The sequence below is a fragment of the Aptenodytes forsteri genome, unplaced genomic scaffold, assembly GCF_000699145.1.
Source record: "Aptenodytes forsteri isolate BGI_AS27 unplaced genomic scaffold, ASM69914v1 Scaffold257, whole genome shotgun sequence".
Classification (NCBI taxonomy): Eukaryota; Metazoa; Chordata; class Aves; order Sphenisciformes; family Spheniscidae; genus Aptenodytes; species Aptenodytes forsteri.
In genome coordinates, this window is record NW_008795194.1 from 10,841,099 (window position 1) to 10,857,888 (window position 16,790).

The 16,790-nt window shown below is 40.0% G+C and overlaps 1 protein-coding gene across 1 annotated transcript in view; it reads left to right on the top strand.

Annotated features, from left to right (window-relative positions):
* Positions 1 to 212: 212 nt before the first annotated feature.
* NCAPG2 (non-SMC condensin II complex subunit G2) overlaps positions 213 to 16,790 on the top strand; it is a 54,615-nt gene continuing 38,037 nt past the window's right edge. The window contains exons 1-6 of the mRNA XM_009278658.2: positions 213 to 294; positions 1,014 to 1,108; positions 4,633 to 4,824; positions 5,751 to 5,865; positions 6,381 to 6,538; positions 7,469 to 7,603. Of these exons, the coding sequence (XP_009276933.1) occupies positions 1,034 to 1,108; positions 4,633 to 4,824; positions 5,751 to 5,865; positions 6,381 to 6,538; positions 7,469 to 7,603 (675 nt within the window). The 5' untranslated portion in view covers positions 213 to 294; positions 1,014 to 1,033. The remainder of the gene's footprint in view (positions 295 to 1,013; positions 1,109 to 4,632; positions 4,825 to 5,750; positions 5,866 to 6,380; positions 6,539 to 7,468; positions 7,604 to 16,790) is intronic.

Genomic DNA, 16,790 nt, shown 5'->3' on the forward strand with positions numbered 1-16,790 from the left:
GGCATTCGTGCGGACGGGTTTTTCCGTGGGCAGCGCTACGGAGGGGCGCGGGCTCCTCTGCGCGTCAGGCCGGGCGATCGCCGTTTTTGTTTCCCTCCTGTGCAGGCAGCTCCGCGTTATTGGAAACGTAACCCGTAGGTCTATGAGGATTTCTTTCCGAGGGAGCGCTAGGTAAGCGGCCCGTCTGTCAGGCCGGGCGATCGCCGTTTTTGTTTCCCTCCTGTGCAGGCAGCTCCGCGTTATTGGAAACGTAACCCGTAGGTCTATGAGGATTTCTTTCCGAGGGAGCGCTAGGTAAGCGGCCCGTCTGTCTTACCACTTCCTCGTCTGTCGGGAGAGTACGGCGGCCGGGGGGGCCGGGCCGTGCCGCGGGCCTGGCGCCAGCCCGGCAAGCGGCCAGCCCCTGCCTGATCCGGGACAGTGCCCTGGACCGGCACCCGCCCCGTTCTGTGAGGTGGCTTCACAGACAGCAATGGCTGTGTAAGGCAGCCTCCCAACTGGTAGGGATGGGCAAAGCGCGTCAGGAATCACCTAGGATGGAGGGAATGCTTAGGAGCGTAAATTAAGCTCTTGGTGTCGAAAAGTGGCCTTGCCCGTTTCCCGTAGTCTTCACTTGGCAAGAGAGAAAAGGAGGGAATATTTTGCTGCCCATCAGTACTTCTCATACGAGTAAACGCTGTCGTCGGGAATGATGGCTAGCTAAACAGGGGGTATGTGCTGGATACACTGTTCTTTTTAAAAATAAAAGCATCCATAAAAAAGTTCTTCTTTTTTAAAACTTGTTTAGTAAAAAAAGGACTAAAAAGAATGCATGCAAATACTGCAGCGTAGTGCTGTTATGACTCTAAATGCTGATTCAGGTAACTGTGAAGTATGTTGGAGGGGGAAACATCTTTTATTTATAACTATGTGGATGAAGACTGTAAGTTCATACGTTCTTCACTGAGACCAAAAATGATCTTATTTTGAGATACAGTATTTTCTCTAACTTTTTTTCTGTTTTGTTTATAAAGCAAGGAAAAACAAGACCACAATGAAACGCGAAGCGTTTTTACAAGTTGTGTCTAAAGAGTCAGTTGAAGACTTCTTGCGTTATACTCAGAATCCTGTAAGTAAGCCATGATACGCGTGCATTGCTAATAAAATCTTGTCTGTTATCGGTGCAGAAATTTTGTGATGTAGGGACAGAAACTGTTTCTCTGGTACCTGCAGATGTGCTAGAATAATTGCTGTAGAAAATAAGTTCAAATGGCGCTCAAAGGAACATAGCTGAAAAAGTTGTAGAATCTGAAATTTTGCTATTTATAAACCAACTAATTTTTTAACATTTGGTTGTTGCATACACAGTTTACATTTTTTTTAAAATAAATGATTAGTATTGTGGTAATACTATAAAAAAGTACTCATTTGATGCTGATGAAGTACTGTTTTTTTAAATTTCAACCTATGAAAGAGTTTAGTGCTATGTAATGAATACGAGCTAATATACAAACATAGCAGAGGCATGTTTCACTAGTATTTGTTCATTCATTTGATAGTTTAGGCTGTCCACTTATTCTTTAGTCCGTGTGTAATTGTAAATGATAGCTCTTTTTATCACTGAATGTCTTAGAGATGTGATAGATTACTGTCTCTAAATGCAGTGTGGAGAGAAGCAGGAGGAACAGCAAAACAAATCTACTGAAATCTACTAATTAAAAGTTAATTCTCACATTGTGTATGTGATAGTACATAGTAATCAGAAATAATAATTTGCATTGTGGTGTTTTCCACAAAGCTTCAATCTGTCTGGTATTAAGACATACACGATTTCTCCTAAACATCTTTTGCTAGCCTTAATAAATGGTATTGTCAGGTTAGTTTCTGAAGCTTTTAATCAGTATTTTCCTAATATTACCTCTATCAGGTTAAGGTAGGTGGATCAGTTGATGTTTATGTCCACAGAGGCACGAACTAATTTACTGATGTAGCAGATGTATTAAAGCTATGGGTTCTATGACAGGGATCATGTTCTGTGTAATAAGCTTAGGAATGTTTGTCTCCCAAACATCACCGAATCTCTTTTTCCAAGAAATTTGCTAGGTTTTTCATTTGCACTCCTGTATGTAATTATAGATGACAACTTTATTAACAGATTGCCTTTCTTTGAAGTCTCCTTTCCATTTTTCCCCAAATCTAAACACTTTAACAAGAAAGTATTCTGTTTAGGATAACGTACGGTACTTGCAGTGTTTCCTTTTCAATTAATTTGGTCGTGTTGTTTCTGCCATCTTCATCCAGTAATCTATCTTAACATATCTTGGTCTGTTTGGATTAAAAATTGTTTTTTCATCCTTTTATTTTTCATCACCAATTCACAAGAGTTGTCTTGCAGCAGTTTTCAGCTGTTGACAATATCTCTGGAAACTGTATATCACTGGCTATAATGAGTATAATGATTAAAACTGTCTTCATGCCTTCATAACATAAGGGAACGTGAATATCCAGATTAGTTTTTGCTTGTCTAAGAGACCTGAGTTATTTTATTTATTTCCTTTTGAAACCTTCAGTGATGAAGGGTGTTTGACCATGTCTTATCTTAGGATGAGGATTCTCGCTTTAGGGTCTCCCTTGAATAATTCTTCACTGCTTTTCTGGAGGAGGCTGTGGTAGTGTATTCTGTCCTTTAGAAGTGGATGTATAAAATGTAGAAAGAGAAGAAAGCGTGGTTAGAGCCTCACTGCTTTCCTTAGGCTTCATATTATATTTATGCTCTGCTTTTTCTACCTATTTTGTGCTCTAGCCTCAGAATTTGCCTTTTTAACTTTAAAAAAAAGTTCTGCTCTTAGCATCACTACTTCTTCCAATGTCTCTCATTTCTACACCCCCTTACCCATCTTTAATTTTCCTTTTCCCTTAGAAAGCGTGGTTAGAGCCTCACTGCTTTCCTTAGGCTTCATATTATATTTATGCTCTGCTTTTTCTACCTATTTTGTGCTCTAGCCTCAGAATTTGCCTTTTTAACTTTAAAAAAAAGTTCTGCTCTTAGCATCACTACTTCTTCCAATGTCTCTCATTTCTACACCCCCTTACCCATCTTTAATTTTCCTTTTCCCTTCTTCTCAATGTTTTGTTTCATTCACATCATCTAAGATTCCAGGAGTTTACTAATTTTTCTTCAAGGTTTGCCTTGGGCTTTTCACTTTTCTTTCTTTGTAATCTTTTAAAAATATTACTGTATTGTGGTGCTGTTCATTGAAGTCTTTGTCAGGTGCTGTTAAATTTTTCCACTAAATCCTGTTCCAATTCAAGAAAATACATTATTTCTTAGACAGGAAAATAGGAATCATGGATATGACTATAATTCAATGACATCCTTTTCCCTCATAGGTTTTGGAATCATTCTATCTCATATAATCCCAAAGAAAGATCAGAATGCTCTGGTCTTACTATGAATTCATTCTTTTTGCTCAAAACAGTACATCTTAATATCCTGGGTTTTGGGTTCGTTTGAAGTAGAGGGCTGCAGAACTCCCTGTGTGACCTTTGGTTTATTGTATTTGTTTCCAGCCATAGAATAGAATAGAAAGTCTGATATAAATATGTAACAGGATCTTTCTTCTCATACCCTTCTGGGAACCTTTTAATACTTACTGCTGCTTCTTTCATTATTTTCTATTTTTCTTTTTCCTTTCAACTTTTTTTTTCTTTTTGATTCCTGTTTTTTAGCATATCTGCAAACTAAAAATATTTTTATTTCAAGATCATGGACATTCTCCCTCTTTCCTCTGAAGTGTTTTTAATCTGGTAGACAGTATTCAGTATTGCAAATTACAGCTCAAAAATTATCTGCACTTCCTCTTGGCTGCGTCTGGTTTTTCTTCTCATCTTTTCTCTGCATATTCCCTTTCCTAGCAGGTTGCCTACCCTTCTTTGACGCTAACAGGCTCTTTGCGTCTCTGAGGTAAATTCTTCTAGCAAGGTTCTTCTGAGGAAATAGTTTAGATCAGTCTCTTAGTGAAGTCTTTTATAGAGACTGGGAGTCGCTTCCCATTCAGCAGAGCTTAAGAGGGAAGTATAGAGTTAATGTGCTCAGGAGTTAGGTTTGATAGGAGGGGCTTTAAAATAGTGCAATATACAGAGCGCTGTTCTATGCAGATTGTACTCCAAAACCTGTAGTGCTGTCCCTGTATCTGTACTGTTACATTTCTAGTCCTTGTGTAAGGATTTTCTTTTAACAGCCATCATCAATCTATATTTAAGATAGCAAAGATATGATCAGGGACTTTAATTCTGTGCAGTTGTGAGCTTCTTAGCTAAGGGTATGGAATTGTCTCCATTGGGAACGAAGTATTTAGAACACGAGAGACAGAAGTTGATGTTACGGGGACGTGATTTATGTTCAGTAGTGTTGCTATCAAGGGCTAAAGACTTTAGTCTTAAAAGAAGCACTCTTGTTTCACGATAAAGAGTTAAGCAGCAGGAATTTCTCGTGCTATTTTTTAAAGAAATACAACTTCTAGAAGGTTCTATAACTGCAGAGGAATGGAAATTAATCCTTAATGTAAAAAATGTTAATTTTAGGAAATATGATAATGAAATATAAGCCACTTCACTATGTGGAATTGTGTGATATCTTCTGACTATTCTCAGAAAAATACATTTGATCCTTTCGACTTGAATGAACTACTTCAAGAATTGCCAAAAAAGCAAAAAGAAGTACTATGGGAGAGACTGACGCAACTATTGACAGAAACTTTGATGGAGAACCCTGTGGAAACATGGCAGAGGATTGAAGATGAGAAAAGTAATGATGACATGGAAGTTGAGATAGTTCCACAAATGGTAAAAATCTTGTAAAATAAAAATATGATGCGTATTTCATATTTTCTGAGAAATGAAATATTTTCACAGCATCTGAAAACATGCAAGGGTTATCAAACAAGGTCAGTTCCAAACATCATCTCCCTGCTCCGTTCTTAATTGACTTCTTAACTATCATGCTTGGGTTAAGCTGAACTTATGATTGGTCTATACTATAAAAGATTAGACCTGCTGATAATTTTAATTATGAAAGATTGGACTTAGTTTTTTCACTAAAGTTGAGTGGGCTTTTTGTGTGTCTTATTTCAGTAAACAAATGTTGATCTCTCAGATGTTCCTTGAGTATCTGGCATATACTATAAGAAATTCACTACCTGTTATGTCATTTCATTGAATGCAGATCATGAAATCTAGATTTGAACGCCCCTCCCACAAATTTAGCTTATGCAGAATTTCTCTGAGTCAGACCCTCATATACTGCCTTCTGCGCTGTAGTCCATGTAGTCTTGAGAATAGCGGGGGGAAAAGGTTATTTAATTTTGGAAAGAAAAAAGAAGTGCAGTGGGGAAATCATTAGGGAGACCTAGAGGCTTGTAGAAAATCCATCATACGTACAGAGGCCTACAGAATCAGGTACCTGGGTCTAAAGTCACCAGACGTCCACGTTTTTGGGTTGCACGAGACCCTGCTAGTTAGGGTCGTCTTAGTTCCGAAATGGATGTGTGTTTGAGTGGTTTTGTTGCAGATGAAGTTTTAATGGTGGAATGGATACACATGTACAGTCGCCGAATTATCTACTAGCTGGAGCTGAAAGGCATTTTCAAACTTTTTGAAATGGATGCACTTTAAAAGCTACGCTTTTGCCTCTTCTTATTTGATAGGTCATAATTATCTTCTGAGTATAAAATAAACCATAGAATTGTTTCCTTGACATTGCTTTCTTTCAGAAACAAACTGTAGCTGTGATCCAAGGAGTGACAGCTGTAGTTGCTGCTTCCATACCTGCAGTGGATGAGCCTGTAAAATACAAAGCTCTTCTAGAATGTGTTTTTATATTAAATGGTACGTACTTATCTGTTATAGAATACAGCTTTATACTGTTTTTTTAACAGATGAGTATACTAGGCTTTTTGTTTGACCTGACTGGCCTATGGAACAGAATTTACAGGAGAAAAGTTGGTACTGATGTGAGTTCTTATTTATGAGACAAAATTAAGGGAGCATTTACTTAAAAATCAGTTACACAGTCTAAAAGTTTGAACTTAAGTAGTTTTCCTTCTCCCAACTGTTCACCCAATGATAGGTAACTCTCCTTATTCTGCAGCTTATGGTATTTTTAAGGCAAAACTTAAGATCATTGTTAACTTTGGATCATTGTTACTGATCCAAAAACTTGGCCAAAACTGTAGAGTTAACAAAGCTGCCTAAATACCCACAGTGAGAAAAAGCCATTAAGATGTGTAAATGTGGCAAGAGCTGGTTCACACTGTGAGGTATAGTTAGTGTACTAACAGACTAATGTTTCATAGGAATAACTTGGTTCAGTGCAGTAAATAATTACTTTATTACTGTTGTAGGTATTCTTCCTGCATTACCTGAATCTGAAAAAATCCTACAGGGCGCTATCCAACGTGTGTGTGAAATGTGGTGGGAGAAAGGACTGGAAGGGAAGGAGCAGCTAGGGAAGAGTCTGTTTATCATTCTGCTAAGAAAAAGCCTGAATAAAGCTGCTACGGTATGCTGAAGCTATATTGACTTTTAGATTAATACTGAATATTCCAAGAAAGATTATCCCTCCAAAATACCTTTTATTTCAGGTTAACTTGTTTTCCATGTCCTAGTGCTTCTCAATTAATGAAACATAGGATACATGTTGGTTACAAAGTGTCTTTTTGGTGTCCCTTGCAGAAGCAACATATTAAAATGTTGCCTTCTCTAGAACAAACTTTAAAGATTTTTGGCATCAATTTCACAAGGGAACTGCTTTCCCCCACCTTTTTTCCTCCACCTTTTTTCCCCACTTTTTTTTTTTTGCTCCCCCCCCCGCCTTCCTTCCCCCCCCTTTTCTTTATTTATTTTTATTCTTTTTTTTTTATTTCTTCACTCATTTGTAAGTCCAGTGACTAAGGTTTAAATAGCAATTAACTCATTTAGTTAATTCAGGTTTTAAGGACTATGTTCAGCTACTCATAGAGACTTCTTATGTGGAAGCTTCTTTTTCTGTTACTCTGTATCTATCTACAAATCTTTTTTTTTAACCTGTGAGTTATTTAGAGTATTGTGTCATACATCTTTTGCACTAACCCAATAAATATCTCCTTTACTTATTTCTTTCTTTTCTTTTTCATTGTTAACGGCTTTCATTGTATAAAGTTTCAAAAGTGGAATAATACAGTTTTCATCTATTTTGCATGAAATAGCGGCTTTCTTTCTGTACTTGAGCATGTCTTCAGTTGTCGGAAGTCAGTACTTCTGCAGTTACGCGTATTTTTGTAATTTTTCCAAATGATGTGGTGAAAGTCAATTAATGTTCAAAATTTTACAATCTGAAAATCTTCCGTCTGTATCAATGCATTTCAAATTCATTATTTAAAATCCTTTAAATGCTTCTTCACATTAAAGCTATACCTACTTCACTATAATGTGGGCTTTTTTTTCCTGTCAGGGTGCAGATGTAGTTCGTCTATGGAATCTACATCAGACATTACTTTATTTTGACTATGATTCAGAGGAAAGTAATGAAGTCAAGGACTTGTTGCTTCAGTGTTTTATGAGTGTAAAACACATTAAAAAAGAAGAGGTAAGCAAACTTTTATCTTACTGTGATTTTATGTGAGTGGGCTTTGGTTACTTTTAATGGTTTTGCATTAAACCTTTTTTTACAGTACAATAGGTAGCAATACAAGACAAATCAGCTCTGACTCCAAGCTATAAACTGTTGATATTTATGTTTCATTTAGAAAACCCTTTATTCCTATTTCTGACTTAAATATAAAAGTGTATGTCTAAATCATCACTCCAGCTCTTGTATCCTGAGGTAATAAGAACCAAGTGCTTTGCCTCCAGTGCATGTCCCTCAATACTTAAAACCATTCCCTGGTACGCTTCTCTTCTTTTATAGCAGTTTTTATTTTATTAGAGACAGATAACTGTAGCAAAATAATTTCCCTTCTGAATGATTCCATTTAGAAGACTGCACTGCTATAGTCTGTGTTAAAAGTAGCATAAGAAGCAGCCAACTTTACAGCAAAATGAGAATTATTTTATTTGACTACCTATATTTCGCTCAGTCAAGAATTGCTGTATTGTAGCTTTTAGCGTGCACCAAGATAGTAGTATCCAAGCTTTTTTTCTGGTTAGGTGACAAGACATTGGCTCCTAAGTTCTAACTCCTCCTTGCCTGTTTAAAATACATAATGTTCCCTTTCATGGAATATATGAACTTCTGTCAAAAAATGAGCTCTGAGGTTGCTGCATAATTGTGGTACTAGGGGCATATGGGATTTTAAAAATGGTGGTAGGGTGTGAATTGGGTGAAATGTTTGATAGACCAGGTTTTGGATACCTGACACTAAGTTTGGGGGGTTTTTTTGTTACTTACACATTGTGTTTTAAGATGTCTTAATTTTGACTAAAATTGGGATGTACTAAGGCAATTGAGAGGAGGGAAAGGAAGGAGAGAAAACATGGGTGGAAAGAGAGAAGACAGGTAGGACTTTATTGACTGATTTTGTATTTGGTTTTATGTCCTTGGTATATTTCATTTTAGGTCATTTTTTGTCCTCTTGAAAAAGCGTGTACCTTTATGCGTTCTTTGTCACAGTACCTAAAATGCCTTAGCTGTATTTAATTCTGTATTAATCATTTTCTTCTGTTTTATTGAATCCACTGCATCACCTCAGTATTTCATATTCATGTAGGCACAGTAAATAATTGGGAATTATATATGTAAAATGAAACGGCTCTCTAGGCTTCAGAAGCAACTTCTTGTAGTTAATTTTTTCTTCCACATCTTGTGAGATTTTAAATATAACATGTTAATTACTACATATAAGGTTTTCTAAAGAAAGTTTGTACCTTGAATCTTTGGGTGAAACACAGCCTTCAGTATGAAACTTTTTTTTTTAATTTTTGGGGAAAAAAGTGGTAATAATCAGACTTGGTTCCGAATCTTTCTCCTGGCATATCAAAACACATCCCCTTTGCGCCGCAAGAATGTGGAAGTTTGGTCACACTTTGCACATTTACTTTTCTGCCCCAGCTTTTGCTCTTCCTTCCTCCTCATGATTTCTGGTCTCTTGACATTTTGTCACGTTTTCTTTTTTGTATGCCTATCTTTTTCTAGGTAGATATAGAGAGAGCCTCGCTGCACTCTTTGCTCTGGCATATGATCATTAGTGGTTTAAATCCTTAATCCTGAATCCTTAGCTTTATGGCTAGAAGGATTGACTGAAAGTAGCAGCTCCCAGCTGGGAGTTGAATTTGCATTCTGTTAGTCCATCCATTCCTTTCTGATAAAGGTGGAAGATCTAAACCTCTGTTCACAAATACAGACTCTTATTGATTATGTCCAATCTTCTCATCAGTTCTTTCCACTGAATTACTAGTGTTGCCTGCCAGGCACCAATTCTGAGTGCTGAAAACTTTGAGTGGGCTTGGGGAGCTTTCTTAATTTCAGATAATACCTTTTTAATATTATTGAGGTCTGTTTATTAGCCTAAACCTATTTACAAAAAGCTACAAAGGCTGTCAGTGCAGCTGACAAGTCCATAATCACTGTTGCCAGATTCAGTTCTGGACCTGACCTGTTTATTAGATTATGATAGTGGGTAGAACTTGATAGGGTATCTCCCTTTTCAGGGCTTTCAGGACATGAAAGAGCTTTAGGCTCTTCATCTTCAAGCCTGATAAGCTCTCACATGTAATCAAGGATGCTTCGGCCATTCTCAGACTTTTTGTTAATTTTAATCTGTACCTATTTAGGAATGTTCTGGGTTTGGTTTTGTTTTTGTTTTTGTTTCCCCAAAAAAAAAGTTTAACATGGGAGGGAGAGGAAATAATAGTTGCTCCTCCTAATTCTTCTTCTGATTATTCATAAGTAAGTAATGTTGCTGAGCATTAATGTTAGAGTTTGAAGTTGGAAGGGACCTCTGGAGATCACCTAGTCCAACACCCTTGCACAAAGCCAAGTCAGCTAGAGCAGGTTGCTCAGGGCTGTGTCCAGTTGGGTTTTGAATATCTCCAAGGATGGAGATTCCACAACCTCTCTGGGCAACCTGCTCCAGTGTTTAATCACCCCTACAGGGAAAATAAAATTAAAATAAAATTCAGAAAATATTCCTTACCTTTAAGAGGCATTTCTTGTATTTCAATTTGTGCCCATTGCCTTTTGTCCTCTCCCTGGAAACCACTGAGAAGAGTCTGTCTCCATGGCCTCTACTTCCCCCATCAGATATTTATATACATTGATAAGATCCCCCTGTGCCTTCTCTTTTTTGGGCTAAACAAGTCCAGCTCTTGCAGCCTCTCCTCATATGACAGATGCTTCAGTCCCTTAATCATCTTTGTGGTCCTTTGTTGGACTTGCTCCAGCATGTCCATATCTCTGTTGTGCTGGGGAGCCCAGCACTGGACTCAGCACTCCAGATGTGCCTTACCAGTGCTGTGCAGAGGGGAAGGATCACCTCCCCCAGCCTGCTGACAATGCTTTTCCTAGTGCAGCCGAGTATGCAGTTGGCCTTCTTTGCTGTAAGGGCACGTTGCTGATTTCTGTTCAATTTGTCAACCCCAGGACCTTTTCTACAAAGCTGCTTTCCAGCTGATCAGCCCCCAGGGTGTCCTAGAGCATGGGGTTATTCTTTTCCAGATGCAGGACTTTGCATTTCCCTTTGTTGAACTTCATGAGATTCCTGTTAGCACATTTCTCCAGCTTGTCAAGGTGCCTCTGAACAGCAGCACAACTATCTGGTGTATCTACAACTCCTCCTGATGTGTCTGCAAAATTGCATGTACTCTTGACTCATCATCTAGGTCATTAACGAAGATGTTAAACAGTGTTGGCTCCAGTATTTACCTCTGGGGTACACCACTACTGACTTGTTGACAGCTGGGCTTCATGTTCTGACCTAATGCTCAAACATTTGCAGAAGAGTGTGTGTGTCAACTTCTGAAAATGCTACTGCATTGTTGTCCCACTTTTCAAGAAGGTTAAGAAGGAAGACCCTGGTAATTACAGGCCTGTCAGTCTCACTACAGTGCCTGGTAAAATTATGGAGAAGGTTATCCTGGGAGTTATTGAAAAACACTTGAGAGACAATGTACTCATTGGTCATAGTCAACACAGGTTCATGAGGGGAAAGTCCTGCTTACCTAACCTAATTTCCTTTTATGACAAGGTCACCCATCTAGTTGACCAAGGAAAGCGAGTAGATGTGTTTTGTTTTGGGTTTTTTTTATTTTAGCAAAGCTTTTGCTACTGCCTCTCACAATATCCTTCTGGACAAAATGTCCAGCACACAGCTAGATGAGTCCATAGTACATTGGGTGAGCAATTGGCTGATGGGTCGGGCTCAAAGGGTTATAGTAAATGGAGTTACATCAGGCTGGTGGCCAGTCACCAGTGGGCTTCCCCAGGGCTCAATTTTAGGGCCAGTGCTCTTTAATGTTTTTATAAATGATCTGGATGTAGGATTCAAATGTACATTAAGTAAGTTTGCTGGTGATACTAAACTAGGAGGAGCTGTGGACTCCCTTGAGGGTAGAGAGACCTTACAGAGAGATCTGGATAGACTGGAGAGCTGGGCAATCATGAACCATATGAAATTTAACAAGAGCAAGTGCCGGATTCTGCAACTGGGATGGGGTAATCCTGCTTATACATACAAACTGGGGGACGAGAGGCTGGAAAGCAGCCCCATGGAAAGACATCTGGGAGTTTGGGTTGATGGCAAGTTGAATATGAGTCAACAATGTGCCCTGGCACCCAAAAGGGACAACCATGTCCTGGGGTGCATCAAGCACAGCATAGCTAGCTGGTCGAGGGAGGTGATTGCCCCATTCTACACTGCACTGGTGCAGCCCCACCTCGAGCACTGTGTGCGGTTTTGGCACCTCAATATAAGAACAACATCAAACTATTAGAGTGTATCCAGAGGAGGGCGACCAAGATGGTGAAAGTTCTTGAGGGCAAGACTTATGAGGAACAGCTGAGGTCACTTGGTTTGTTCAGCTTTGAGAAGAGAAGGCTGAGGAGTGACCTCATCGCAGTCTACAACTTCCTCGGGGAGGGCAGTGGAAGGGGAGGTGCTGATGATCCTTATGGGTCCCTTCCAACCTGAGATATTCTGTGATTCTAAGTTACAGGTTTTTTTCTGTCCTCCTCTTCCATTTGGAAAATGTCTTGCTAACCTTAGTGCTATATTTGAGTATTGCTACAGTCAGGGAAGCTTTTTGTATCATCCGACAAAGCTTTTTCAGTCAGTGCAGTATTCTGCTATCACTTAGTTCACCCTTGCAATTTCTTCAGTGATCTGTCTAATGGGAGTCTATTTGGGTAGGAAGTGAACTCTCTTATGCCTCTGTTAACCTGGCAAGTTGTTGTGGGTTGACCTTGGCTAACCATCAGGTGCCCACCAAGCAAAACAGACTTGACTTGGGGGAATTAATTTAATTTACTGCCAATTAACAACAGAGTAGATAATGAGAAATAAGAACAATCTTAAAACACCTTCCCTCCACCCCTCCCTTCTTCCCAGGCTCAACTTCACTTTGGACTTCTCTACCTCCTACCCCCGAGCGGCCCAGGAGGATGGGGAATGGGGGCTGAGGTCAGTTCATCACACGTTGTCTCTGCTGCTCCTTCCTCCTCATGCTCTTCCCCTGTTCCAGTGTGAGGTCCCACCCATGGGAGATAGTCCTTCATGAAATTCTCCAGCATGGGTCCTTCCCACGGGCTGCAGTTCATGAACTGCTCCAGCATGGATCCTCTCCATAGGGTGCAGTCCTTCAGGAATGGACTGCTCCAGCGTGGATCCCCTTTGGGGCCACATGTCTTGCCAGAAGACCTGTTCCAGCACGAGCTCTTCAGGGGGTCACAGCTTTCTTCAAGGCACATCCACCTCCTCTGGTGTGGGGTCCTCCACGGGCTGCAGGGTGGATATCTGCTCCACTGTGGACCTCCGTGGGCTGCAGGGTGGCAAACTGTGTCACCATGGTCTTCACCACAGGCTGCAGGGGCCTGCCCTGGTGCCTCCTCCCTCTCCTTCTTCACTGACCTTTGTGTCTGCAGAGTTGTTTCTCTCACATATTCTCTCTCTTCTGGCTGCTGTTGCACAGCAGTTTTTACCCCTTCTTAAATATATCCCAGAGGAGCTACCAACCGTGGCTGATTGGCTCAGCCTTGGCCAGCGGCGGGTCCGTCTTGGAGCTGGCTGGCACTGGCTCTGTCCGACAGGGGGGAAGCTTCTAGCAGCTTCTCACAGAAGCCACCCCTTTAGCCCCCCTGCTACCAAAACCTTGCCATGTAAACCCAATACATAAGGCACTTTACATCCTTGGGGAAAATAGTTCAAAAATTCTGGAAAGACCCCAAGATAGGGTTCAGTTAAATTAGGTGTCTGAAACCAATTTTGACATCTACATAGGAGCCTAATATGTACAGGTCCTGGGAAGGATTTAGTTGCTTAAGTATAAGTGAATGACCTGTGCTATGTTAAATGGCCTAAGTTGCTTCAGACAGCCACATGGGGCTGGCACACAAAACACAGGATCTGTCATAGATATCTGCCTTCTGGAAAACCGTCCGAGTGTTAAAAATTGCTCTATGCTTAGGTAGTGGCATACTGCCCCTAGTCAATGGAGTCAACAGAACAATTCAGCTTCATAAAGCAGTTATTAAACAGCTGATCACCTGAATCACTCTCTAGGCAATTAACATTCTAGGGAATTAAACATCCAAATTTAGATGTCTCAGTTTGTGAGCTGAAACACAACTTCAATATGTGAACTGCCAGTACAGATGCAGAATGATAACTGTCTGGGATTTTTCTAGCTCTGCAGACAGGATATTAAATGTCTTGAAATTCACAGTATTCAAACCATTTTCCTGTTGCTGTAAAACTATTGTGCTTCTGTTGCAAGTCCTTCTGTTTTGGGATTTTGCATCCTGATGGAGTTCAGTTTCAGTGACAACCTGCGTCATGTGTGTTCTCTAGTTTCCCTGCCTGGCTCATGCCGTTAATGGTAGGTTTCTTGTAGCGACATGTTCAACATGTCCCTAGTATCTCTGCTGGACCTTTTTCTTACATTCTGTGTCTATTTCTAAAATGCTAATAGTCATACCAAACATCAACATGATGTATGAATTGCCTTGAGATGAAACTGAGCTCCTATATATCAGGGCTAATATTCCCTTTATTGCCTGCAGGCTTGTTCTACAGTTCCTAAGAAAAGTATACCTGATACTTTTTAGAGTACATCCCAGAGTGTAGCTCTGTAGCAGCTTAAGCTGATGTAACTCCAGGTTGCAATGATCCTGTGTTGCCATGGGCTAGCATTCCTATTTTCCTCTCCGCAGTATGAATGCTCAAGCAGCTACGTCATGGGTTGATTCAAGGAGGTAGCGGATCAGGTTTTTTCTAGTAAGATTATTTTTCAGCCAGATTAACTACCTGGATTGATCATATGCAAGGATGAAGGGAAGGGAAGGGTCAGGAGTGTGGTATCCTGGTTCTAGATCAGATTAAACTGATACAGAATTGCACATTTATGCCTAACTGCAAGATCAGGGAGTTCAGTTTTTCTGCCTTCCCAGACTGTGCTAATCAACACAGAGTAATGTTTCTCAGAGGCTTATTTTCAGGCTGCATTAGTGGAGTGATCCTCTGAATTTATATCTCTGTGTGATTTATGAAAACGTTCTTGTTCAGGTGGGGTTTCCAGTCAAACAGCTGGAGAGCCCTGCAGAGCATGTATTATTATGTTTTAGAGGTAGGCCTGTTCTCCTCTCTTCCTTGCTAACCTTCTGTGTGTATACAACTGACAAAGTCAAGTGTACTATGTCCACAAGCACAGCAGTACAAGATGCTCAACATTCTGTTAATGCATTAACCCCAAAGATGACAAGTTTGCAATCTTAATCGCCTATCACCAGTTTACCTCTCATGATACTGAGAATGTTGATAACAGTAATCATTTCAGATCCATCGATCACAAGCAGCAGATTAAATTAGAGGCACTTACTATCATTTTCAGGACCATGGTCAATCTGTTGAAATCTAAGGCAAAAAAGAATTGGTTGAACTGCTGAAAGCTACTTTGTGACTTTTCTTCATCTGTCTTGTTGCTGGGATTGTAGAAGATGAGATGAATTTGAGTTTGGCCTCATCTTTGCCGTGTTGAGGCAGGAGCTGTAGGTCAAGACTCAATTGACCTTTTGGTTTGTCAGGGATGTTGATGGAAGAGTGCACCACTGGGACTCCAATTTATGTATTATACCACCAAAGCTAGAGATAAGTGACTTTTTTAATTAAATTTTTTTCTTTCTTGGTAGAAGAAGCTCTCATTGACAACAGGAAGGATTCCATCAGACCTGTAGACAAGGATCTTGACATTGTATTTGACTCCTTTGACCTTTTGGTTTGTCAGGGATGTTGATGGAAGAGTGCACCACTGGGACTCCAATTTATGTATTATACCACCAAAGCTAGAGATAAGTGACTTTTTTAATTAAATTTTTTTCTTTCTTGGTAGAAGAAGCTCTCATTGACAACAGGAAGGATTCCATCAGACCTGTAGACAAGGATCTTGACATTGTATTTAGCCTTTAGGTCTTGATTTTTATGATCTTCTGGATTACTTCTTGACCTGAAGGCATTTAAGCTATCAGTTCCACTAAAGGGCAGTTTCTGCCTGTATGCTTCCTTCCCTCTACCCCTATTCTATGATATTCCAGCTCAAAGTGTGTCTGGCATTATCAGCCTTATTTTCTCTATTTTGTCATAGGTCTGAACATAAATGTTGGCCCAGCTTTCGACGGAAGTGCCTTTGAACTTCTGCTAATCATTCAGTGCACCTTTGAACTTCTGCCAGTGTGCTCTTTACTATTACACTTCCTTGGTGTGCTCTTTACTATTACACTTCCTTATTAATTTTCCTGATTTATTTTTGGCTAGAAAGCTGACAGGTACAAAGGACCCTTACAACTGGATGGCTCACCCTTATGTATGATCAAACTTTTCAAAGTCTCAGAAGCTGGATGCCTTCACTTCATCTGTAAGATGAGCCAGAGTGAGGCTGTCTGTACAGATACTGTGTGAGGTTCTAATTCCATGCGCAGATCTTACTGATTCTGGAAGAGCAAGGGCTTATTTCCTCCATCCACAGCCTTCCACTGCCTTTTCTTGCAAAAATTCTGTTGCTCATCAGATTTGTCATCACCATTTCTTTCTTGCTAAAATGGAAGAAAACTAATTCAGGAAAAAAGCCGTATGATTTTTTTCTGTTTTCATGAATAAAAGCAGCTCCAGGAGGTTTGCAATATTACCTTTCATGAGGCAATAGAAAAGGAATTGTCCTTGCTAATCAGAACATTTATTTTCCTCAGTGGCCCAGCTGTTCTCTGTGGCTTTGTCCAAAAATGTTTCCATATCCAATGCTGACAGAGTTGTCATGCTATTTTATTTGTACCTTCACCGTCATTACAGTGTCGTCCTGGAATGACATTGCATGTGACAGAGCTCTGATGACGTGGCCTTGATGAGGGTCCTGAGTTGCACAGTCCCTTATCATTATAGAATACTACTTGAAGTCACCCCAAAACAGAATGGACATTGGAAAAAATGCAGGCAGATATGTAATCCACATGTTCATTTGTTCTGTGTTTTCTCTTCAGTATAGAATCATAGAATCATTAAGGTTAGAAAAGACCTCTAAGGTCATCGAGTCCAACCGTCAACCCAACACCACCATGCCCACTAAACCATGTCCCT